At 41.1% G+C, this 26,390-nt stretch overlaps 1 protein-coding gene across 1 annotated transcript in view; it reads left to right on the top strand.

The window, feature by feature from the left end:
* Nucleotides 1-5,087: 5,087 nt before the first annotated feature.
* The window catches only part of BCAT1 (branched chain amino acid transaminase 1), a 103,608-nt gene continuing 82,305 nt past the window's right edge, over nucleotides 5,088-26,390 (top strand). The window contains exon 1 of the mRNA XM_078075764.1: nucleotides 5,088-5,209. Within this exon, the coding sequence (XP_077931890.1) occupies nucleotides 5,204-5,209 (6 nt within the window). The 5' untranslated portion in view covers nucleotides 5,088-5,203. The remainder of the gene's footprint in view (nucleotides 5,210-26,390) is intronic.

Raw genomic sequence — 26,390 nt, 5'->3', positions numbered from 1 at the left:
GCTCAAATCATGTGTTACAGAATTTCTTTTCCTTTAGTGCCAGCCGTTCTTGGTCACACTGCTTTGAAAAAATGAGGAGGCAGACCAGACGAAGAGTGGTGGGCAGCAAAGCAAAGTTTACTGATGATAGACATTAAGGAGGGCACGAGATGTAATGAGCACTGTGTATTATATAACCCTGATGAATCACTGACCTCTACCTCAGAAACCAATAATACATTATATGTTAATTAATTGAATTTAAATTTTAAAAATGGGAAAAAAAGAATTTACCAAAAAAAAAAAAAAAAAAAAGCAAAGTTTATTGAATGATGGTAAAGTTTATTGAGTCCAAGTACAAAGCTCCCAAAGAAGGAGGAGACCTGAGGGGGTTGCTGATTTCGCATTTAAATCTAGGGTTTTTATGGGCTCTTTGGCATGGGCTGCTTTAATCTGATTAACCCCCATGTGCCTGTCACCCAATCAGGTTTTTGTCCATTCACATGGGAAAGGGTGGAGGGCTCCTTCCAGGGTAGTGTAAAATCCCTATAAGGGTGGTTTCCTCTTGGGGGGGCGGGGCGCGCTTGTCTCTGCCTGCCTTTTTTCAGATTGGCCTTCGTCACTAGGACTGAGCTACCTCAGGCTCCCTGCTCAGTGGAGAGCTGGCTTCTCCCTCTCCCACTGCTTCCCCCACCATGTGCATGCACGCCCATGAGCGCATACTCTTTCTCTCAAACAAATAAAATCTTAAAAAAAAAAAAAGCTTTCTAAAGTTTTAACGAACTTCTCCAAGATTTAAATCATAAATCAATTCTTGTTGACTAATTAGGCTTGTTTATTTGGTATGTTGCCTTCTTTTTTTTTTTTTTTAAGATTTTATTTATTTATTTGACAGAGAGAGACACAGTGAAAGAGGGAACACAAGCAGGGGGAGTGGGAGAGGGAGAAGCAGGCTTCCCACTGAGCAGGGAGCCCGATGTGGGCTCGATCCCAGGACCCTGGGATCATGACCTGAGCCGAAGGCAGACGCTTAACGACTGAGCCACCCAGGCGCCCCTGGTATGTTGCCTTCTGATATAAGGTCATCATCACTGGATATTCTAATTACTGAAGTTTTTGTGTCATGGAAATAACTGAATTTCCTTGTCAATTGAATCACAATGACTTCTGATATCAGATCATTAACAAAGTCCATTTCTGAGTTCTTGTCATTTATAATTGTTCTTACTCTCTTGCAAAATCTCATCTTCAAGGAGACTACTAAGAAGGAGTTTTAGGACAAATACAGGTGTTCAATATCTTTAAGATCATAAAATTAAAATGCATAAGAATTTCCAGAACTAACTAAAAGCTGCATGCAAAAGGAACAAGAATTAGTAACATGGGACTAAATGAACTAAAAAGATGATTATAGTTTTGTGACTCTTGTTTGAAACATTGCTGATTCTTTAATGTTTGCTCTTCCAGATTAAGGAAACTTTCTCTTAAGATATCTATGACTTATAGAAATATGGTAAAGTATTCATTTGTGAACAAATTCCAGCATTTAACTGTTCTCTGTACCTGAACCATCTGAAATTCAAAAGGTCTCAGAAAGTATTCTTTCTTCCATGGCAATCATAGTCATTTACATAAGTTCAATAAGAATCTATTCTCCTGGGGCGCCTGGGTGGCTCAGATGGTTAAGCATCTGCCTTCGGCTCAGGTCATGATCCCAGGGTCCTGGGATCTAGTCCCACATCAGGCTCCTGACTCAGCGGGGAGTCTGCTTCTTCCTCTGCCTCTGCCTCTCCCACTGCTCATGCTCTCTCTCTCTCTCTCTCTCTGTATCTCTGTGTCTCAAATGAATAAATAAAATCTTTAAAAAAAAAAAAAAAGAATCTATTCTCCTTATAACAGGATACCATTGTAAACATTGGTTATTTTACCAGGTCTTTGACTGGAATGTTATATTTGAGAGAGACATGCATAGACTCAGATATGATCAAACAGCTTTAAGGAACTAAGGTTGACTTTATGAAACATGGAGCCATAAAGCCCCTTGGAAGTGTTGGCCTAATGCCTTGCTTACAGAGTTCCCAGTAGCCTTACCAGGTGAGTAAAGAATGTCACTTCCTGGCAGGTGCAGGAACATCAAGATATATTGGGGACCTTGTGAAGAAGAATTCCCCCAAACCTACAGGTATTGTAGGCATGTCTGATGGCAAGTACTTGGCTTGGCTTCTGGCCTAGAGACTCTACTAAAAGTTCAATCTAGATTCCTTATAAAAGTTCCAGCAAAGCAGACTTTAAAAGATCTATATGGCTGGTGTGCCTGGGTGACTCAGTCGGCTAAGTGTCTGCCTTCAGCTCAGGTCATGATCCCAGGGTCAGGTTGCAGGATCATGCAGGGCTCCCGACTGAGCGGGGAATCTGCTTCTCCCTCTGCCCCTCCCCTGCTCATGTTCTTTCTCTCTCTCTGTCTCTCTCAAATAAATAAATAAAATTAAATTTAAAAAGATCTATATGGCCAATTGCTATTCTTGCTGAGCTTATGTAAGTAATTAGGCCAGGTTTGTTAAAACGGACTTGTTTTGCAAACAAATTAGTCCTGATTTGCCTATCTCTGATTAAAAATAAGGGTTATTATAGAGCAAAATTTGTTTCAATAACCCACCTTTGTGGATGTTAAATTCCAGTTCTGTCTTTTTTTTTTTTTTTTAAGATTTTATTTATTTATTTGACAGAGAGACACAGCGAGAGAGGGAACACAAGCAGGGGGAGTGGGAGAGGGAGCAGGGAGCCCGATGTGGGGCTCGATCCCAGGACCCTGGGATTGTGACCTGAGCCGAAGGCAGACACTTAATGACTGAGCCACCCAGGTCCCCTCCAGTTCTGATTGTCTTTAAATGTTTGTTGTTTGCCTAAACTAGACAACTCGAGGTCCGCTTCAAAAAGTTGCCCCAAAACTCATGTATAGACAGTCTTTGTGCCTGTTGCTCTATGGGCCATTCAAAAGGATCCCTCAACCTCCTTTGAAGACACTTCCACTTTTTTCTTTTTAAAGATTTTATTGATTTATTTGACAGAGAGGTAAAAGAGAGTGAGCACAAGCAGGGGGAGCAGCAGGCAGAGGGAGAGGGAGAAGCAGGCTCCCCGTCAAGCAGGAAGAAGTAATCATGGTGTTATCATGGTGGTAACATCAAGAAGATTTAAGTTCCCTGGTCAGTTTTCTATAAAAGACTGATCATAAAAGCCCTCTGTGGCAACCCATTTGAGACCCCTCTCTCTCTAGAGAGCTTTCTTTCTGTTCTCACCTTCCCTTAATAAACTATCACTTTACCCTTTTGTATCCACAAGATGAGATTCATTCTTCCACTCCACCAGACAAGGACCCTGTAACCCTATAACATCAAAAGAATCCTTAGGAAGTCATTGACAGGCATGCTCTAGAATTTACACATTAATTCATTCAGGTCTATTGCCCTATCATGCTCTTTCCCCTTACTTTGCTTTATTTTCTCATAAAATTTACTACTTGCTACTTGATTTTAAAAAATAACATTTTTATGGAGATGTAATTCATGCATCATACAATTCATCTATTTAAAGGGTATCATACACTGGTTTTCAGTGTATTCACAGAATTGTGCAACCATTACCACAATCCAATTTTAGAACATTTTAATCACCCCAAAAAGAAACCCTGTACCCATTAGCAATCACTCCTCATTACCCCCTCTCCCTAGGTTGGCAACGACCATCCATTTTCTGTCTCTGTGAATCTTCGTATTCTAGACATTTCAGAAAAATGGAATCATACAATATGTGGTCATTTGTGACTGTGTTATTTCATTTCATGTAGTGTTTCAAGGTTAAGGCATGTATGTAAGCATGTATCAGTAATTCATTTCTTTTATTGCTAAATAATATTTCATTGTATAAATCCATTCATTAGTGCATGGACATTTTGCTACCTGAATTAATGTTTATTTTCTGTTTCCCACACTAAACTATGAATTCTATGAGCATAAGAACATTTTTTTTTTTTTTACCACTTTATGCCTAGAATCTTGCCCAGCATCTGACATGTCATGAGATCAATACATTTGTTTAATGATCTAATCATTCATTCCCCTAACCAACATTTGCTAAGCAACGCCCCCCCCCCCCACGTTTGTGTTCAACATTGGGATCCGTCTTCAAGAATCTCATAATCTAATGAAGTACCACCTGTGCAAACAAATAATTAAAAGAAAATGTATTTTAATAAAGGGTATGGACAAAGCACGGTGCATAGACAAAAGGTTCAGGTTTGCTTGAGAGACTCAGCAGGACTTCCTAGCAAAGAACTTCATCTGAGATTTACAAAAATAGTACGTTGCCAGAGTGAGCCATCAACCACGAGGGTATTTGAGGGTATTTAAGCAAAGCCCAGGAGCCTAACCTGGAAAAGTAGCAGTGCTGGAACTCTTGTGAAGTGGGGAGGCATCCCACAGAGGATGAACTGGGCCAGCAGGCAACGTTCAAATCAGAAAGAATTCTATATGTTCAAAGGATTAAGGAGTATTTTTCCAGATCCTGAAGAAACCGGCAAAAATGGTGGTATCTGAGGGTGGGCTGTGGAACTGACACAAAGAATGGGAGAAAGAGAGACTGGCAAACTTTTAAAAACCAGACACATGTTCTTTCCATTAAAAAATACGTTTAAAATGTTCTGCTTCTGATGATGGGAATCCACTGTATAATTTTGAACAGGACGTGCGGGAACGTTTCTCTGGGGGTAGTAGGAAGTGAGGCGGGCAGGCAGCCGGCTAAGAAGGGAGTGGCAGTCAGGATCGTTTCCTCCTTCTCCTTGGCATCCCGACACTCGCAGTCAGTAACTGAGGGGTGACATGTGGAAACGTGTTGGAAACACTGACACCCCCCAGGAGTGAGTGGTGAGGGAGGCTAGGGCGGGCGCTGGGTCGGACTCTCAGTGCTGGGAGAGACTCTACCCTCTGGGGGCGGGCTGGGGGAAACACAGCCTCAAGACTCTTCCTGCTGATGCAATCTGCGAGAGCCCGCGATCTCGGCTGCGAGAGGGCCAGGCTGCCATCCCGCCCGCCACGTGTAGCTGCCGCCACCCCGGCCGCTTCCCCAGGCACTCGTTCCCGCCGCCGCCGCCGCGCGCACCCCACGAGGGCTGGGACGCACCCGGCTTGCACTCCGCGCAGTTGCCCCGGTCGCCACGGCTCACCGAACCATGAAGGTAACTGCTTACGATTTGGGCTGTGTTTTACAAAAAACCGTGTGTGTGGATCGAGCCTGCGATTCCTCAGAGACACAGTTGGCAGAGAGGGGACGGAAGCAAGCCTACCGTGGTGTTTCCACGCAAACATTTTTCGTACTTTCTTTGTCGGTCCTCGTTGGTCGGGACCTGCCATTCTTTTCTTTTCAGACTTGCTCACAGGATGTGCCTCCTCAGGCTTTTTCCCTACTGCATGGGTGAGCGGAGATGAAAGGCTGCTCGCAGCTCCCTCCCCTACCTGTTTTGAAGTTTGGAAAGGAAGAGGAAGCTTTTTTTCAATTGCTAAGATGCACAGGAGGTGGGGGGATTTGGGGGGGAGAGGTCTTGGGGTGTTTCTGGCTGTAAACAGGGGTTTCCTGGTGGGTGTATATAATGAAGGAGGGAGGCGCAGAGCCAGGGGATGAGGGTGGGAGAAGGGAGGGAAAACTGCCTCATCGCTATTAAAAGCAGAAGGCTAGTCTTTTGCTTGTGGAAATTAAAAGCATCTACGAGTTACGAATCATGTTAGCCTAAGGGCATTTTTTTATTAAACTGAGTGAGCCGCCCTAATGGTTTTCATTCTTATGCTAATCAAGGATAATTAGCCTATCGGCCTATTCTGATGGTTTAGGTGTAGGAGAAACACTGGTGTCTTCCTGTTCTTACACTTTGGAAAACTGCAATGACGTTAAAAACTGAAGGGCGGCTTTTTTAAAGGAAGGTGAAGAGGAGCCGGTACCCCTGCCATCTATCTTGGGAAGCGGCTCCGGGCGGCTCAGTCGGTTAAGTGTCTGCCTTCGGCTCAGGTCCTGATCACAGGGTCCTGGATTCGAGCCCCGAGTGGGGCTCCCAGCTCAGCGGGGAGCCTGCTTCTCCCTTTGCCCCTCACCCCACTGGTGCGCGCTCTCTCTCAAATAAATGAATAAAACTCTTTAAAAAAATGTCTTGGGTGGAAGAGATATGCAACCTGAACTTTTAGGAGAAATAAACCCACGTTTCAGCATTTTGAAGGAGGAAAATTGAAGTATGGTTCTTAACTGCACTTATCCACGAGCCATCCCAATCCACAATTTCACTTACAAGAAGTAATCTGTAAATGGTGCCTCTTTCACCAAACAAAAATTTCTGCTAAGATTAATTGGGAACTGAGTGAAAACACTGTTTTGTGTTAAAACGAGATCATGAAAGTACACCACAGTGAAAAATTTAGCAGCCTTTCCTTCCATAGTCAGATATTCTATTTCTGCCCTGCTCATTCCTGTCTAATTTTAACTGAAAAATACACTCTGATCACATTTAGGGTTAGTGAGTAATAGGAGAAAATTATGAGAATAAACACTCTTGCTTTTCCAGGTTTCCCTGTGCTATGTGAAGTTGTAGTTGATTATACATTTTTGTAAATTCATGGATGCTTTGACTTGAGTCCAAAAACCCCTATCCCTTTTACAAGGTACTTTTATAACACAGGAAACTAGAAGATATCTTCAAGTAGTCTCATATCTCTTTTCTGATATTTTACTGAGATTGGGAAAGAAAAGATTGTTTTTTTAGGCATTGATGTGGGAAACAAAGGCAGAAGAAAAATTATTCAATTTCCTTACTACTTAGAGCTCACTGACAAGTCCTTGAAACAGGCAGAGTGACATTCCTCTAGGGACTCAAAAGCCTCAATGTTAATACTTTGCTAAGGGCAAAAGGCAATCCCGAACACCCCCCACCCCCACCCCCAACCAGGATCCTGTAAGTCTACTTTAACATATAAAAATTCCTTTGGAAACTTCCTTTATCTCTAAACCCCCCAAGATACGTGTTGGCAATCATCCCCCAAGCATATGGCCCACCGATATACATCTGCAGGGTCTCATGACTAAGGTTTCATTAGATGGTAATAAATGACCTCTTCCTCAACAATAGCTAGCCCCCTCAAGGTCCTGGAAACCTTACTTCCAAAATTCCTTAGAGACTTACGCGATCCCTAACCCCCTACCAACTTGAAAGTATATAATGGGCCACTCCTCATGACCCCCTTGCAGCTCTTTCTACACACAGGTCCTGTCCCTGTGCTTTCATAAAATCACCTTTTTGCACCAAAGACTTCTCAAGAATTCTTCCTTGTTATGGCAAAAACTTTTCTACCTTCCTTTCACCTATTATTGTTTTTTAAATGTTATTTGCACTTGGCACCAAGATAGGCTCTGTCCTTGACAGATTTTCCAGACGTGGCTCCCTTCCCGGGGAGCGTATATTTTAAGATGGACACATAAAGCATGGGCTACTGAATAAGAAAACTAGCATATACATCAAATAGAATGTGTATAAGAATAGTAAGTACATATTATGATTGACTAAATTAGGGTGGAGATTGAAAAGATTCATATATCTAAAGGGGTAGAGACAAGAGAAGTCATTGTCAGGGATGTATAGTCAAGTGAAGGAAGTGAGAGAGCTTGACTGGCAGCAAGGGTAGAGAGGGCTGTTTCTGTGTGTGTGCAGAGGGTAGGACCTGGGGCCTGGCAGGGAGAGTGGTTTACTTTTCAGACACAGGATGTGGCCCCTCAGGCAAGACTCAGGGATGCATAGCTAGTGCAGCAGGCCTAACAAAAGGGCATTGGTAGAAACTGGTGGTGAGAAAAAAGGAAAAAGGGAGGGAAAAATAAAAGACAAGAATTTATTTTGAGCTTATATTTCATTTAGTGAGTTTCCATAATAAATCATTTCATTTGATTTTAGAACTACAGAGAGAAAGGAAGGAAAGAAAATTTTCCATTTGTATGCAAGAATTTCTCTTGCCCAGTCAGCTCATTGAACCCCCAAGAAGGTCTAATGATTTGAAATGGGTTTAAAACCTCCTGAAAGAAAGTTGAAAACAGTCATTTGATTATTACAGAGATTTATGCTAAGAATGAAAAACAAGTTGTGGTTTCTTTCAGCTGTGTATTTTTTTTATTGTTTTCATAATTTTAGATTTTATCCCTTATTTCAGGTCAGGCCTGTTAGTTCTGCAGGGGAGGAAAAATAATTTTCCCTCTACCCTGCTAGGTTCTTGGCTGAGACCCCCCTTGTCATAAAACACAGATTAACAGGAGAAAAACAAACAAACGTTTAATAAATGTGTACCTCCTGTACACATAGGAGATATCCAGGAAAAGTAACTCCCCAAAATGGCCCAAGCTATCACCTTAAATATCATCTTCAGCTAAAGACAAAGGAAAGATGCTGGGGACGTGGTGAGAGGGGGAGCCAGGCTGGGAAGTTTTTAGGCAGAGCACAGTAAGCAGTGTAAGGTTGCAGATTTAAATCAGTACTTTCTCCACTGATAAGTGTTTTGACACTTAGTTATCCTTCTCTTCAGAGAAGAGACACCCTGTACAGAGGTGGGAGTCTCCCTGAAAAATGGAGGTTTCCCTTATGAATGTAGATTTCCCTCAGAAAATGGCAACTTCCACTCTGTTTTCAGAGATTGTCCTGTGTCTGACACCTCTCAAAAATAACCAGTCCAAAATAATTATTATGCCAAAGAGGCAAATTTTTGGTGTGGCATATTCTACTCCCTTTCAGCTTATTTCTAATATCAAGATATAAACCAGCAAAGTGAACAGCTCAATAGTAGTGTTATTGACCTGAGAGGTCTGGGCTTATGAATAACTATTTCTGTGCATCAATGAAAACTTGTTTCTAAACTGGCCATCTTGAGTGTTTGGGCTGGTTATATCTTTTGGGGTTTCACGCTGTCTGCTTCTTCAAATGACCTCTTCTCACTGGGTGTAGGAAGATGGAAATTAAGAGCTTTCTCTTTTTCCCTTTAGGCTTGGCAAGCACAATTCCTATAAATAACAGATGCCACCCTAGGGAAACCCAGTGGAATGTTCACCCATCTGCCTAAGGGGATTTGGTTATCATATGATGGAGAGAATCTAAGACCGTCCACGATAGACATTATTATCCCAGGCATCCTCTACTTTCTGTATGGTACCATCATTCTTTCTGAGCATAGGAGGAAACTGGTCTGCTCACTTTACAGTTGTAAATGTGGGCAGTCTGTGTTGTAACTTTATTCCCTCAACAGCTGTCCAAATGCACTAAACATTTAACATAACATATGGTAAACATTCCTACTGATAGGCTTTCCTGAGCCTCTGTAGCCCATTTGGTAATGCATGCTAGTGCCCATTCAACTAACACCTCTGACATTGGATTCTGCATAAATCAACTGAGACATAAATGTGAGGTGCAACTCAGGTTTTTTAAGTGTTTCAAAATTAAGCATTCGGGATGCTCTGATTTACAAATATAACTTTGCAAATATTTGCAAACATCTTAATCCTAAGATCTGGTCTGATTCACAGCAGCAGTGGTGAATGCAAGGTCAAAAGCAGAATCGATAACATCAGGGTTCAAGTGCCAATTGCACCTATGCTTCTGATTAGTCCCCTCAAATCCACAAGCTGAAGAATATTACCTCTAGAAATTGAGCATTTTTATTTAATTAATTAATTCATTTTTTTCCTTTTTTTTATTATGTTATGTTAATCACCATACATTACATCATTAGTTTTTGATGTAATGTTCCATGATTCATTGTTTACGTATAACACCCAGTGCTCCTTGCAGAATGTGCCCTCTTTAATACCCATCACCAGGCTAGCCCATCCTCCCACCTCCCTCCCCTCTAGAACCCTCAGTTTGTTTTTCAGAGTCCATAGTCTCTCATGGTTCGTTTCCCCCTCCGATTTCCCTCCCTTCATCCTTCCCCTCCTGCTATCTTCGTCTTCTTTTTTTTTTTTTTTAACATATAATGTATTATTTGTTTCAGAGGTACAGGTCTGTGATTCAACAGTCTTGCACAATTCACAGCACTCACCATAGCACATACCCTCCCCAATGTCTATCACCCAGCTACCCCATCCCTCCCACCCCCCACCACTCCAGCAACCCTCAGTTTGTTTCCTGAGATTAAGATTTCCTCATATCAGTGAGGTCATATGATACATGTCTTTCTCTGATTGACTTATTTCACTCAGCATAATACCCTTCAGTTCCATCCATGTCGTTGCAATGTCCACAATAGCCAAACTGTGGAAAGAGCCAAGATGTCCATCGACAGATGAATGGATAAAGAAGATGTGGTATATATATATATATATATATATACACACACACACACACACACACACACACACACACACACACTGGAATATTATGCAGCCATCAAAAAGAATGAAATCTTGCCATTTGCAACGAGCATTTTTATTTTAAAAATAACTTAGAGGGATGCCTGGGTGGCTCAGTCGTTAAGCTTCTGCCTTCGGCTCAGGTCATGATCCCAAGGTCCTGGGATGGAGCCCACCCCCATGCCCCCATAGGGCTCCCTGCTCAGCGGGAAGCCTGCTTCTCCCTTTCCCACTCCTCCTGCTTGTGTTCCCTCTCTGGCTGTCTCTCTCTCTGTCAAATGAATACATAAATCTTAAAAAAAACTTAAATAAAAATAACTTAGAAATTAGATCACTGTATTTATCCAGGATAGCCCATCACATAAATGTTTTTCTATTGTCATATTGGCTGTGCCTTTTTTTTGTGAGAAAAGCTATTTTGCAAAAAATGCTTCTTGTGTTCCGTGATTAATGGGTGAGAGAAAATCTTAAAGATATTCATGCTTCAAAAATACAGAAAAAAAGTCAAAGAGAGGGAAAAGGGAAGACAACTTAAAAAAAAATAGAGGAAATTATATTACCACAAGGAATAATCCAGAGAAGTTGTACTGAAAAACACTTGATTCTTTGTCATTAAAAAATTGTCAAATACTTGTAAAATCCAGCTTGTTCCCTTAACACTTGTCATATTGTTCATCGAAAAAGAACCAATTTATTAGTTCTTTATTTTGATAGGTAGATCTGAATATTTGATCAATTGCATTTATAGTCTAGCCTAGCCTGAGAAATACTTTTCCTATTTTAACTGTGGATGGTTATTTGCCTTGAGAAGCACTAAGAAGCCTAGGATGTAATTAGAAGATTCAAATTCTGTCTGATTCCTTTTAAGTCTAGACAGAAGGAGCACCTGTTGGGATGTTCTAGGCCAAACATGCCACAGATATCTCTTACATGTCCAACAAAGATTTCAACAGAGTTTGGGCATGAAGCCAAGGATGGATTTGTACTGGGTGATCACTCAGCAGCTGTTAGCATTCCACCACTACATTAAAGGGTGATTTTGCCTAGTACATTTTATTTTAGCTGATTCGGATTCACAGTTATATTGTTTTGATTTTAGTACTAGACGATAGTTCAGGAATCTGATGTCACTGTAAATGTTAATTTGAATTTTGAAGATTAAAAAGTAGAGTTAAAATGGAGCTATAAAGTTTTCTGTGGAAGCATAATGCATTCCTCAGGGATTCCATGGTTTTCAACGTTGTGAATGTTATGTATACTTGCAAGGTTAATGCTGGTGTTAATGGAAGAAGTACATGCAAGCTTGAAGAAGGACTTCTTTGCTTAACTAAGATAATGATGCTTAATATTTCTAAATGCCATATAAATTACATAACATTGAATTGTAACCTCAAAACATTTGTATGTTTTGCATTGCAGCTATTATTAACCTCATTTTACAGACAAGGAAAATAAAGATCAGAATACAAGAATTACTTAAGATCACAAATAGCAGAGCATAATAGAAACTAGATATTTTGAGTCCTAGTCCAACATGCTATCCACTTTACCAGTGCTTCTAGGATCTCTTGGGTCTGATATCACATGGGAAATCTTATGAAAAGTATAAACAATCTCTCCAGCAAAATGTACAAACATGCATAGGCATACAAGTTTGCATCTCGGTTATTTGTTATTAAAACCAGGACAATAGAGTCCATATAGCATGGGAAACTGATGGAAAATACTGAAATGATCTAGTTATTTAGAGCAGTAGAGAGCTATTGGCTCTTGCCTCTATAATCAGCTGAGATATGAAAATATATAAAAGATCCACACTGTCCTTTGAATATTGAAAAACCCCAAATAATCACCTACCTTTAGCTCAAACAAAAAGGCAGTTTCCTTGTTTTTTTAGCAGCATGTGAGTTAGCAGTTTCTTCTTTATGTTTTATCTCATGAAGATCTAAGGTGTATAGTGTAGGAGAGGAATAAAAACTTTTTTCTGATACCCTCTTAGGTTCTGTACCTGGGGCCATTCAAATTAGACTGACAAAAGATAGATTAAAGAGTGGAGAACAAGGTTATTAGTTCATGCAGCATACATGCACATGAGAGAATTTCAGTGATGAGTAACTCAAAGGGGTGGTCTGTACTTGTGCTTATATTGCATCTTCATGAAGAATGATAAACTTGTAGAAAAGTAACAAGGATAAAGGCACAGGTTTTAGGCTTCCAAATGCATCGAACTGTGGGCAGGTGAATACATTGGGGGAATAATCTAAGGGGATTAGGTTTGTTTGTGCAGGTCCATCTCACTGCTGACCTTCTGTCTTAATGCTGTAAAATTTTCTAAGAAGTGTCTGCTTTTCGTCAGAGAAGGGAAACTCCAGGAAGTCTTCTTTCTGCATCTCTTGGATCTCAGTTGCTGTTAGCTCAAAGTAATCCTTATGTCAAAAGGGCATATTTTGATCCCTATACTATTCACAGAATAGAACTTGATTTATAGAAGCTGCACCCTGATAGCTTTGATCTCAATCTAATTTTGAAGTGCGTGCATGGTTGTTTGGTTAAACAGGGTTAATACATAATTTTTTAGTAGAGTTTAATAGTTTTGGGTGCCTTGTTTTCCCATCTCTTAGATATAATTCCCTACCTGTAGTGCCTGTCAAAGGGGCAGGCCTACAAGGCCATGTTCCTACCAGGTGCCCCCACCTCAGCCACAGCAGATTGTAGCAAGGGTGGATATTTGATCCAATGTCAACCATCTTTTACTTCTTTCTTATTCTCTTGTCCCCCCCATTCAATGAGATATCCTACCCTGTGGATTCTCCTTTCTCCATATCTATATGTTTAGTAAAACATTTTGATTATACTTACCCCAAAGGATGGATCATTAAATTATTTTAAAAGTAAGATCATATTTTTCCTCTGTGTTTGCTGGAAAATTTTTTCTCAGTTGAAAAGATGGAATTCTTATTTTTCTTGTTATACCAAAATTACTTAAGGCTCTCAATTAAGCTAGTGAATCTCATAAGTCCTAAAACATATCATATAAATATATTAACATATTAACCAAATATTTCAATCCTAAATCAGTTTAATAATACAATTTAATTTAGCTTAAATAGATAATTTAGGCTAAATTAAACTGATTTAGGGTTGAAAAGGATATCAGTTCTTTTTTAAAAATTTTTGCTATTGTTCATATTTGTTGTCAACTAAATAGATAAATAAGAAATAAATGTAACATTATATATCAGTTATAGTATGTAATAAATTTAACTTGAATTTAAGAAACCAATAGTGTGCTCCTATAGACAAAGAATGATGGATCTCTGAGCTGTATTATTTCAAATATTAAATATTAGAAATATTTTAAACTGATATTATTAAAAATAAATGGGTTAATAACTAATAATTTCATACTAAAATAATTATCTCATGTAATTAAGATCCTATGGTTGCAAATGACCCCTCATTCCCAGCTTCAAAGTGTTGTCCTTTAACAGCAAGTGGTAGACTGATGGGCTACTGTAAATAATGTTCTCGGAACATAGGTCAAGAGGAAGGAAGGTGCCTGGTTGACCAGCAGAAATGACGTTAATGTTAAGAGGCATGCATAAAATTATTAAAGGCACATAAAACTCATTGACATCCTTTATCTACATATTCACGGAGTGACTGACATTACTAATAGAATATTCGCCCTAATGTTACAAAAGAAAATGCCAGTTTAGTTAATACTATTGTACTTTATGGGGCACCTGGGTGGCTCAGTCAGCTGAGCGTCCAACTCTTCATTTTGCCTCAGGTCATGATCTCAGGGTCTTGGGATGGAGCCTCATGTTGGGCTCTGCCCCCCCACCCCCCCCAACTGTGTGCTCTCATGCATGCTCTCTCTCTCTCAAATAAATAAATCTTTAAAAAAAAATAACACTGTACTTTAAAACCAAGCAATGAAAACATACATAATGTTATGTGATATATTTTTAAAAAGCATAAAGACTTGTGGCAAACAAGTCAGCATAATCAAGCATAAATGGTTGATGTGTATAACTGAAAGGAAAAAGAAGTAAGTTAATTATCGGGAAACTTTAAATAGTGAATATGCTAGGTGGCAGAACTGCCCACAGAAAATTTGAAAAGTCTTGGTTGTCAAGGTATTTAAGTGGAATAGAATTGAAAGCTAGAAAAATAAACTCGAAAGAACAATCCTTTGGCAGAAGTAAATGCCTAAAATGACCTAATATTTTTCTTCCAAAATTCCAGTATTCAATGAACACTGCCTCTAAGTGCCTCTTTTGTTGGATTTGTTTGTCAGTGTATGCATTCATTAGATTGCTTAAGAACGGCATTGTTCTCAACAACAACAAAAAACATGTTAAACAGTATTGGAATTGGTTAACATTCCCAGACACATGACTTTGTTCTATATTCTAAGTCAGTTCCGGGGGTATGACAGGGGAGTTTCCCATTACAAACTGTTGAAATATGAAAGCAGTAGTGATTTAGCAGAGTGGCACTGCTGGGTTTATTTGTTAGGAATTTCGTGGTTTTCAGTTCGTATTGCTATGAATTTTCCCAGAAATATTTATAATCTGTTTATGCTTACAGTCTATTTGCAATCTACATAGTTTCACCACTGACATTCTGTAAAAAATCAATCAGGAAATAACAGCTACATAAAATGAGTTTGGCAATAGGCATTAAAACATGTAAATACTTACTGTTCTCTACATGTTTATCTTTTGGAAGTCAGTTAAAGTTTTGACTCCAAACAAATATAGATATGGAAAGATGTAGCTGCTGTTTGAAAATGAAGAGGTGAAAAAACACAATTAATTTGACCTGTGAAGCCTAGAAATAGTAGATGATTTAACTCAGCTAATATTTGTAAAACACCAACAATGGTGCAAGGTTCAGGCCAGAGGAAAGGAAAGGTGAGTGCAGAGAGATTGCAGGGTATGATCAGTGTATGATAAAAGATATCCTAACTTCAAAATGAAACCCTACTTTTGCCTTTCCACCTTCCACCAATGTTCATTTCCCTGTGAAAATAGTCACTGTTCTCAAAAAGTCCCCGGGGAGTGAGCCACATAGTGAGGGGTGTGCCGGAGGGTATAGACGGGGAGAAGCATAAATGGGGAGAAATGGGTTAGGAGTGAGTATGTGGAAATGTAAGCGCTCATTCGGAGGTACAGCAAACCTCCCCTCCCCCCATTATGACTAGAGGAGTGCACAGATTAAAAAAGTGATGGGAGAACAGATTAGAAAAAGACCTCATGCACTAAGCTAAATTCAGTAGACAATAGGAAAGTCATAGAGGTATTTGAAGCGAGGGAATGACATAATTCAAATAGTGCCTTAGGAAAATTCAGGTTGAGGCCAGTTGAGAAACCCGAAATAATTCCAACAAGAAGCAACGAGAGCATAAATCTCTCTCTCTCTCTCAAAAAAAAAAAAAAAAAATAGGGCGCCTGGGTGGCTCAGTCGTTAAGCGTCTGCCTTCGGCTCAGGTCGTGATCCCAGAGTCCTGGGATCGAGCCCCACATCGGGCTCCCTGCTCAGCGGGAAGCCTGCTTCTCCCTCTCCCACTCCCCCTGCTTGTGTTCCTGGTTTCGCTGTCCCTGTCTCTGTCAAATAAATAAATAAATAAAATCTTAAAAAAAATTATATTAAAAGTAAGATCATATATGTCTTCTATATTTGCTGGAAAATTTATTTTATTTTATTTACATTCAATTAATTAACATAGAGTGTATTATTAGTTTCAGAGGCAGAGTTCAGTGATTCATCAGTTGCATATAACATCCAGTGCTGATTTCACGTGCCTGCATGAGATAGATTTAGTGGTTCAACATCATTGTTAATACTTAGTTTAATTGGAAATGCCTTGTATTTACTTGTAAATGTGTGAAATGACGTATGAACAAGAGTATTTATTGCAGCAATGTTTGTTATAACAAAAGATTAGAACTCACCCACATATTCATCAGGTGTGAAAAAGAATGAGGTAGGACACTTGGGTGGCTCAGTCCTTAAGTGTCTGCCTTCAGCTCAGGTCATGATCCCAGGGTCCTGGGATCGAGCCCCAAGCTGGGCTCCCTGCTCAGCGGGAAGCCTGCTTCTCCCTCTCCCACTCCCCCTGCTTGTGTTCCCTGTCTCGCTGTCTGTCTCTCTGTCAAATAAATAAATAAAATCTTAAAAAAAAAAAAGAATGAGGTAAAAAAATCAGTGGAGAGAAGAATGAGGCTCTCTATACAAGAGGAAAATCTCCATGAGACTTTTCACTGTACCTGTTTATATATTGTTTGATTTTTGACACGAGTTTATTATATTCAAAAATGAAAGAAAAAAAGAAAAGGAAATGCCTTATAGTGGACTTAACTTGACTCTAAAGCCATTATCAAGAAAATCTGAAATTTTGGGAAATTCAGAAATACCAGAAATACTGGGTAATTCAGCATAATTCAGTTAAGACCAAGGATATATATATCTTGACAAAATTTCAAACTGTTGCATTTAATTTTAACTAACTGAAAATGCTCTATTGAGAAGGCAGGTTAAACATAATGCGCACACCCAAGTTTACAGTAACTGTTATATTAAGAGTATGCAAACTCTTCTTTAAACCTAAAATTTATATATTAGTGACCAGCAAACAATGATTCATTCAAGTTTCATTTGATTAAATACTTACGTAGCTCTTACTAAGGCTATCAGGCTTTGTCCTAGGTTAATAGGCAAATGGAAATGATTCAAGCATTATTTTTACTCTTGAGAAATAACTATTCAGGGAGAGAAATGTATAATAAACAAATGCAATGAAGAATAATAGTTGCCACAATAGAAGTCTGCAAAAGGTACAGAGGTGCCTAATGAAAGATGAGTAAGAGAAATCAGGAAGGCTTTCCAGTGGAGATGAAGTTTGAGCAGAACCATGAAGGGCGGCCAGACGAACGAGGAAGTGAGCTCCTCTTAGGTACATATATGTTCCGCTTTCATCCAACCTCAGACTTCTGGACGGAGGTTCAACCACTCATTTACTGACCATAGAAGACTGTGAGGAAACATACCCGACCACTGATAAACACAGACAGCCCTGAGTATCCACCATCCTCCAGGGAACAAACGGTTGGAACCCACAACATTGGCAACCTGGCAACCAGTGAAATGTTAGACCTTTGCACAGTGCTCTCATGAACGCTCACTCTCTCTTAATGCTCTGTGTTTTCTGCCTTGACTCAACACTCACTGGAACCTCCCACCCAAATTTGTCCACAGTACCCTTTGCAACTCAATACTAGCACATTCCCCTTCCCTAAATATATCCTGCTCCTCCTGGCCTTAGGTGAGGTCACTTCCCTACCGACCTCTAGGGGATGTTGCTCATTTTCTCCACCTTCCTCTCTCAGAATTGGAGGGGTGCTGATCTCCTTTACTGTGCCCAGTGCTGTTTCCACGTCAGACTCCTCTTGTGAAACCTCTTTCTGCTACTCATACCATCAGTCTGTGATAACCCATCTCTTCCTTGTAACTGTCACTGGAAGACAGCCTGGTCATTTTGCCCCCATTATGCACTGAAGATTTGAGCACTTGGTTCCTGCTTCTCTCTTCCAACCCAAGTCTTGTTTTCCCATATTATCTCAAGGTACCTGGATGGCGCATTTTCCTTTCTGGTATCTCAGTCACTTTAATTTCTCATCTCCTTTAACTTGCTTCATTTCCCAGATGCCACCCATACCTATGGCCATACCCTGGACTTTTGAATCACACTAAATTACAAGTCCTGTGGGTCATTTTTGTGCAAGATATAGCTGACATTTGTACAATTCTATTTTAGCTGCCATGTGCCCCGTTCAAGCCACTGTCTTCTCTTTACTATGTTTCTTGCTCACTTCCATTTCCCACCCCTAATCTGTTCTCCATGGAGCAGAGTAATGACATCGTTCATCTGCTTAAAAGAATTTCTGAGCCCCTACCTGTTATACTTTGAATAAAACCCAAAGTCTCTACTTTGCTCTAGAAGTCCCAGAGGGATCTATCTCCTCTCCCCTTTGCAGCCTTACCTTGTTACCACTGTGACCACCTTCCCTCATCCCCCAAACTGTTTCTTCAAGGCCTTTGCATTTGCTGATCCCTCTGCTTAGAAGGTCTTCCTACTCCTCCTCTTGCCAGCATCTTATCACCCTGCCAGCTTCAGATTGAATGTTGCTACTTCAGAGAGACCCTTATGACCCCCTGTGATTTCCAGTCTTCCAGAGCATAACTCCAATCTACAATTATTCATTGGTGTGATTATCATTGTGGTTTTGGGACTGATGTCTGACTCTCCCACTAGATCATACATTTCTTGAGGGGAGGGAACATAATTGCTTTTTACTACCATGCAACTGTATGTATTCCAATGCCTGGTCCATTATATGTGGTTGGTGAGCGTGGTAGGCTGCATAATGGCCCCTCAAAGATGTTTATATCCTAATCCCCAGAAACTTCTTATCATAAGGGAGATTTTGCAGATGTGGATAAGTTATGGATCTTGAGATGGGGAGATTATCCTTAATTATCTGGGTGGGCCCAAAGTAATCATAAGGGTCTTTACAAGAGGGAGCAGGATGGTCATGGTCAGAAGGAGATGTGATCATAGAAGTAGAGGGGTGTGTGTGTGAGAGAGAGAGAGAAGAAGAGAGAGAGAGAGTTAGATTTGCATATGCTTCACTGCTTGCTTTGAAGATGGAGGAGGAAGGGGCCATGAACGAAGGAATAGAAGTGGCTTCTATGGCTTCTAGAAGCTGGAAAAGGCCAGGAAATAGACTCTCACCCTGCAGCTCCCAGAAGGAATGCAGACCTGCTAACACCTTGACTTAGAACTTGTGACTTCTGAAACTCTAAGATAATAAATTTCTGTTCTTTTAAGCCACAGAATTTGCAGTAATTTGTTACCACAGCAATAGGAAATGAATACAGATTTGGTACCTGGAAGTGGGATGTTGCTGTAACAAATATCTAAAAATGTGGATGAGGTTTTGAATTGAGCATTGGGCAGAGAACGGAAAAACTTTTGAGGAGCATGATAGAAAAAGCCTAGATTGTCTTGAAATGGATTGCTGGTAAAAATATGGAAATTAAAGGTTCTGCTGGTGAGAACTTAGAGAACTTAAGAGAACTTAGAAGGAAGTGTGGGACATGGTAGAGAAAATATATAGAATCTTACAAAATATCTAAAAAGTCATAGACTGTTGGTAGAAACGTGGATGTTAAAGCACTGCTGATGAGGAACATGTTCATGGAAACCAGAGGAAAGGGGATCCTTATTATATAGTGGAAGAAAGTGTATTGGAATTGTGTATTATAGTTATGTGGAAAGCAGAACTTGTACATGATGAAGTTGGATATGTAGTTGAGATTTTCCAAGCAAAATATTGGCTTTTTTTTTTTTTTTTAAGATTTTATTTATTTGTTTGAGAGAGAGATAGTGAGAGAGAGCATGAGCAGGGGGAGAAGCAGAGGGAGAAGCAGACTCCCCACTGAGCAGGGAGCCCGATGTGGGGCTCGATTCTGGGACTCTGGGATCATGGCCCGAGCCAAAGGCAGATGCTTAACCGACTGACCCACCCCAAATATTGGCTTTAAAGCAAAATATTTACCTCCTTCTTTCCATTTCCCTCATAATGATTACCTCAGAGACTGTAAAGTATTTACTGAACAAATAATTGAAGAGTGCCCACCATGTAAGCATCAGGCACTGCTGAAGATCTTGAAGCCATGAGGATGAAGAGTTGGCAAAGTCACTGCCCTCATGGCCCTTGCAGGGAAAGGACATGTATGGTGATAGATATAAGCACAAACTGGGGCCACACTGGAGGTATGTGAGTCCTGGCTTTGCTCTTGAATGACCTCTGTCCAGTTATTTGTGCCTCAATTTCCCCATTTAAAAAATGGTGGTAATAATAGCACCTACCTCATAGAGATGCTGTGAGGATTACATAAAATAGCAAGTATAAGTGCCTGATCCAAAATAGCTCTACATAAATATCACAATTTACTCTCATATAGTACCAAATATTTCAATTAGTGGTGTAATAGGAAGAAATAAAATGAAATGATGTTAAAGTGACAGAGTTGAGGGGAACCTGGGACTAATTCATGCTGGCTGGTCAGGGAAATCTTCCCAGAGAAGGTGAACTCTGAGTCAAGAGTGTACCACATACACACACAAAAAAACTAGAGGGTGATCTTGAGGTAGAGTGTCCCAGGTAGAGGGAGTAAGAAATGAGACTTAGTGGGGTCTTAGACTTCTCTCTTTGTTTGACATTAGACCTCCAAGACTGATCCTCTAATTTTTTAAAAAGATTTTATTTATTTATTTGTGAGAGAGATAGAGAAATCACAAGCAGGGGAGGAGGGGCAGAGGAGAAGGATAGGGAGAAGCAGACTTCCTGCTGAGCAGGGGCCCCCTTCCCCCCAAGATCATAACCTGAGCTGAAGGCAGACACTTCACCAACTGAGCCACCCAGGTGCCCCTATCCTCTAATTTCTAAATTTTTTCTCTTCTTATGTCCAATTTTTGGGTTGGGATGATTTCATCAATGTTATATTCCAACCTTTTTTTCTAAAATTTTAGCCTTCGTATTTCTAAAATTCTCTAATTATTCCTTTTTAAATTTTTTTTAAAGATTTATTTGAGGGAGAGATTGAGTGTACATGCACACAGGGAGGAGGGGCAGGGAGAGAATCTTAAGCAGACTCCTTGCTGAGCACAGAGCCTGATGTGGGGCTCGACCTCACGACCCCGAGATCACAACCTGAGCTGAAACCAAGAGTCGGATGCTTAACTGACTGCACCACCCAGGTGCCCCTCTAATTATTCCTTTTAAAAAATAACGTCATGTTCTTGTTTCACGGATGAAGTATCTTCCCTATATTTCTGAGAAAATTAACTAAAATTTTTTTTTCTGGTCCCTGCATTGCCCCTCCCTCACACCCATTTTGTTTCTGTGTGTTTTGGTGGGGGTTGGGGGGAAGTTGCCTTTCATGTTAGTAGGCTTTCCTCAAATACCTGGTGACTTGTAGCAATCTATATTTAAGAATGAGGCATGAAGAATCCTATAGGAAGCTCTGTGGTATGCTTGGCGCCTTCTCTGGTTGTTTCAGTTATACGACCACATGGAAGTGACCAGGCCATTCTACTGGAGCGAGCACTCCAGTCTTACCTCTAGGTATTTTCTCGGGGTGTTTTTGCAAGAAGAATCATTCAATCTGCACAGGACTTCCTGCCAGTGTTCTACAGGCCCACCAGGGGTAGGGGACTAGAGGTTTCATCATTTTCATCATTAAGTGGGTTTTCACTTAATCCCCTGACAACAGTGTTTAGATTACCTCAGACCTGGCTCTTTTCTGCTCATGTCTCCAGTGAACACACCTCCCATTTCTTGCTGGAATCTGGAAGGGGTAGTTACCCTGTGGTGCTGGGCATAGAGACCCAGATGTAGGTGTCTGTGGACCTCCTATGGGTGACACAGGATGCCAAATGAGACAGTGACCTCCATGGAGGTCCCAGTGCTGAGCACAGAGCAACAGGTACCTCCACAGTCCAGACAGCCATGTTGGCATATCCAAAGAATTTTCTGAACAATAGCAAAACCAATTCTGCAACCTTTAACTCCTTATTTATCTCTAAGTTATATTTAAAAGAAGTCTGGAGAGGGGCACCTGGGTGGCTCAGTCAGTTAAGTGTCTGCCTTCCACTCAAGTCATGATCCCGAGGTCCTGGGATCAAGCCCCACGTCAGGCTCTCTGCTCAGCAGGCAGTCTGCTTCTCCCTCTTCCTCTGCCTGCCGTTCTCTCTGTCTCTCTCTCTCTCCCCCTTAAATAAATAAATAAAATCTTTTTAAAAAAAAAAAAGAAGTCTGGAGATTGAGCAGGTAAGGAAGAAGAGGATTATTTGGGAAAAAAAATTGTTGGCCAAGCAAGTGTACTTGCCATTTCCCCTTCTTTACCCCAGAGGAGGGAGGGAGTGATTTTTCCATCTCTCCAACACAATACTCACCAAACATTTTGTGAGGATTTGTGGGTTCCTTTGCCTTAAGGGCTGGAGTGGAGCCTGGAGACTCTTGAGAGCACTTGATTTGTGTTCCCTGGCCTGTTGGTGTTGGGGGAAATACCAGGCTGTGACTCTCCCCTGGGAAAGTCAAGGCTGGCTGATGCTGCCTATGATGGGACAGTCAGGAAAGGGTTTGCCATGAGCTTTGTGGACTTTGAGGAAAAGAGCCATATTGGGATCACCTAGACAGGTCCCTGTCCAAGAAGGCTACTTGCTGGGGCAAGGAGAGCCCAGCTATCAGAGGCTGTGCGGGGCATAATGCCAGAGCTGGAGCTGAAGGGGCATCATGAGAGGTGAGGCAGAGCGTGCATCATTGCAGTAGGGAACAGAGGGCAGAGGCCTTCTCTGGTGGTGGGGATGAGTAAAGAAGGGTGTGTGAAGAATCCATAAATGCTCCATGATGCTAAAAAAAAAAAAAAAAAAGCAGCATTTGAGCATTTGTCTCTGGAGGGGCGAGGGAGGCCAGATTACAATGGTCCCAGATAAATAAGGCCTTTCCCATTTCTTCTCATTCATGGTCCAAACATGATCCTGGGGGGATCCAGAAGCAGCGGTGGCTGGGGACTGGAGAGGAAGTAGAACAAGGGTTTATAGTAATAATATCTACCTTTTAGTGTTATAACAGGTGTGTGGAACTAAGGGCCTGATGGAGGATGCATCTGATAGATGGTGGTTGTTACTACGGAATGTGTTAACTGTTCATATAAAGAGCATCTTGTGTTTGTCAGTGTATACTCATGTCTTTTTGTGAGGTAACACCGACCTACAAATGAATTAACTCTCAAATCTTCGATGACTCATTTGATGGGAACAGCAGGTTCCTAAGCTAGTTTATAAGGACTCCTGGTTCTTTCACTAAAATGTGTGTGTGTTCATTACCTAACAGGTATTAAATAATTTGGGAATTTTATGGTCTGAATGTGTCCCCCCAAAAATCACATGTTGAATCGTCACCCCCAAAGGGGATGATATTAGGAGGTGGGGCCTTTGGGAAGGGACTAATCCTTCATGACTAGGATTAATGCCTTATCAAAGAGGCTGTAGACAGATCCCTTGCCCTTTCCTTCATGTGAGGACACTGAGAAGTCTGTAACGCAAAAGAGGGCTCTCACCAGCCATGCCAGCGCTGTGATTCTGGATTTCCAGACTCTAGAACTATGAGAAAGAAATTTCTGTTGTTTATAAGCTTCCAGTCTGTGTATTCTGTTAGAGCAGCCCAGATGGACTAAGACAGTTTTCCTTTTTTTTTCCCCTCTTCTCTTCATGCTTTCCTTTATGTGTCCCTGGTAATCTGTAAACACACACTACATTCATGGCAGAAGGTTACAGAAGTGAGGAAGGGGCATGGAGTGGATTTAGAGAGAAACTTCACAGGTTCTCAAGTTGTGACTAATAGGAGCTATTAAAACAAAATGTACCAAAGATATAGCATAAATCCACGCCCTCTACAATTATATTTCTTTTTTTTAAAGATTTTATTTATTTACTTGAGAGAGAGAGTGAGAGAATGAGCACGAGGTGGGGGGAGGGGCAAAGGGAGAGGGAGAAGCAGACTCCCTGCCAAGCGGGGAGCCCGATGCGGGACTCCATCCCAGCACCCTGGGATCATGACCTGAGCCCAAGGCAGATACTTAATTGACTGAGCCACCCAGGTGCCCCTACAATTATATTTCTTACACAGTTTGTCCGTTGGCTGTCTTGAGGTGGATGGAAATGCTGCTGAATGTCTCATTAAATAATCCAAAGATCTCTAAGGTTGGTGATATCTCTTAGGGTCAAGAAAGCAAAGCACTGCGGATGCTTCCCCGCTGGTATGGAACATGCCTCAACACCACAGACACCACACTGCATGAAAGCTGACTTTGAGGAAGAGTACAAATCATACTCACTAAAGGCAGAATCCCAGGGGATATTGGCTCTTGGCTCTGTGGCTCCAGATTTAGAACAGTCTCATATTGAAAGAGTCCTCCATCCTTGAGAACTGTCCATTCATGCCTACATATGTAAAACATGATGGGGGGAGACTGGAGGCTTTGGAGTGAAAACTGGCTTGCCCTCCCTTGTCTGCCATCTGCCATCTGGGCTGTGTGTAGAATCGCTCCGTTCACTGCTCCTATTTTTCTGTGTCAGGCCCCAGAGGGCTGGAATATGCTCCAAAAGGGCACCCTTCTTCCAGTTCCTCCTGCTCCAACTGATGCTATACATTCTCAGGAGGATGATATCACCTGTAACTTCTTGAATCAAGTGCCTTAAAAAGATTCTCCATTGCCCATAGAATAAACTCTTGGCATAGATGTTCCTTAATAATCCTCACACTACCTCCCCAAAATAATTCTCGTTAATCTCCTTTATCTTCTATTTTGCCCAGCTTCCTGTGACTAAACCATACTTCCTTTGTACTGCTATCTGCTTTAAAGATGTATGGTGATGCTGAATTGCAATGTAGACCTGTTATAGGCTATTTGGTGAAAATAATTTATGACCAATAGGCTATTAATCTGATGATTTGAAGTAGCTGGAATCAGCACAGCAAAAAAACACGAGGTAAACATAAAACACACGTATGCTAACACTTTTAAAACTGTCCTTTTTATGGCAGAAGATAGACTAGTAGAGAGAAGTGCAGTTCTTTACTGTAAAAATAGGCACAATTTTTACACAATAGGTGATTGCATTATTTTAAAGTCATAATTTCTGCTTTTACTTTGTAAGCTAATTCCATTCAAATGCACACCGTGAGAGAAACACATCAGCTTGTCTATCAATTTTTTGGGGATTACCGCAATAAGTTTAGCTAACATCTATCATATCAATTTTTACTTTAAACAAAAACAGGTGGATTTATATATTCAAACAGTTTATTCAGAAAATATTTTTTGAGGTTTGCACATTTGCCTGGTTGTGTACTAAGTACTGGAAATCCAAAAGACCGGTGCCTGGCTGGCTCAGTTGGTAAAGCGTCTGCCTTCGGGCTCAGGTCATGATCTTGGAGTCCTGGGATCGAGCCCCACATCCGGCTCCCTGCTCAGTGGGGAGTCTGCTTCTCCCTCTCTCTCTTTCCCCCTCCCCCCACCGCACTCATGCTCTCTCTCTCTCTCCAATAAATAAAATCTTAAGAAAAAAGAAAATGAAGTCACCACCCAGTCAGGCGGGTACTGGTGAACAAACAAGCAGGTCGGTAATCAAGTGTCATAACTGCTCTAGCAAGTGTAAGGCTAAACTAGCATCTCCAACCTCCAGTCATAGCCCTGGAGTTGCAGGATGACTTCCTGAAGCAGTACACTTGGCCTGGCGAGTTAGGAAGCCAATCAATTTCCAGGTTCCTAACCTTCTTTAAGTCTTTTCCCAAGTCCTGCCTGCAAGGAAACATCCAAGGAGGAAGCATCTTGCCGGTTCTCTTTGCCACCTCCCATTACACAATGGCCCTTCTCCCAGTCTACAAAGGGAAAGCTTTTCTTTCATTCACTCCCAATTGTCCAGCAAGCCACCAGAGCATAAAGAAATGGATGGTTCAGATGATTGTGTCAGCAAAACCTCTCATCAAGTCACCATAAACCCACTGCCAGGCTTCCTGTCTGTCTCACTGCTGCTTCTCTCCCACTCGGGGTCAAGGATGGTATTAGAAACTGGAAGTTTTGGTGTGCGTTGCCACCATTAACATTCAGACTATGTTAAAGATGGAAGCAGCAGGAACAATGCCATTTTGTTTAAAAATCTTGCCTCTTCCATGCCCTTATTCTGGTCTGTGAATCATCAGGGCTGGAGAGGAACACCGAAGAGGGTGGGCCCTTATTTCATCCAGGTGACAGACACATGGCATGCTTCCGTGCCTTATCTCTCCGTATTAAAATTAGAGTATTTGAGGTTTATAAAAAAGCGGACCAGGAATGACAAATCTATGAGGCAT

The sequence above is a fragment of the Halichoerus grypus genome, chromosome 6 (genome assembly GCF_964656455.1).
Source record: "Halichoerus grypus chromosome 6, mHalGry1.hap1.1, whole genome shotgun sequence".
Lineage (NCBI taxonomy): Eukaryota > Metazoa > Chordata > Mammalia > Carnivora > Phocidae > Halichoerus > Halichoerus grypus.
The sequence above is the reverse complement of the archived record's forward strand: the minus strand, read 5'-3'. Positions and strand labels throughout refer to the sequence as shown.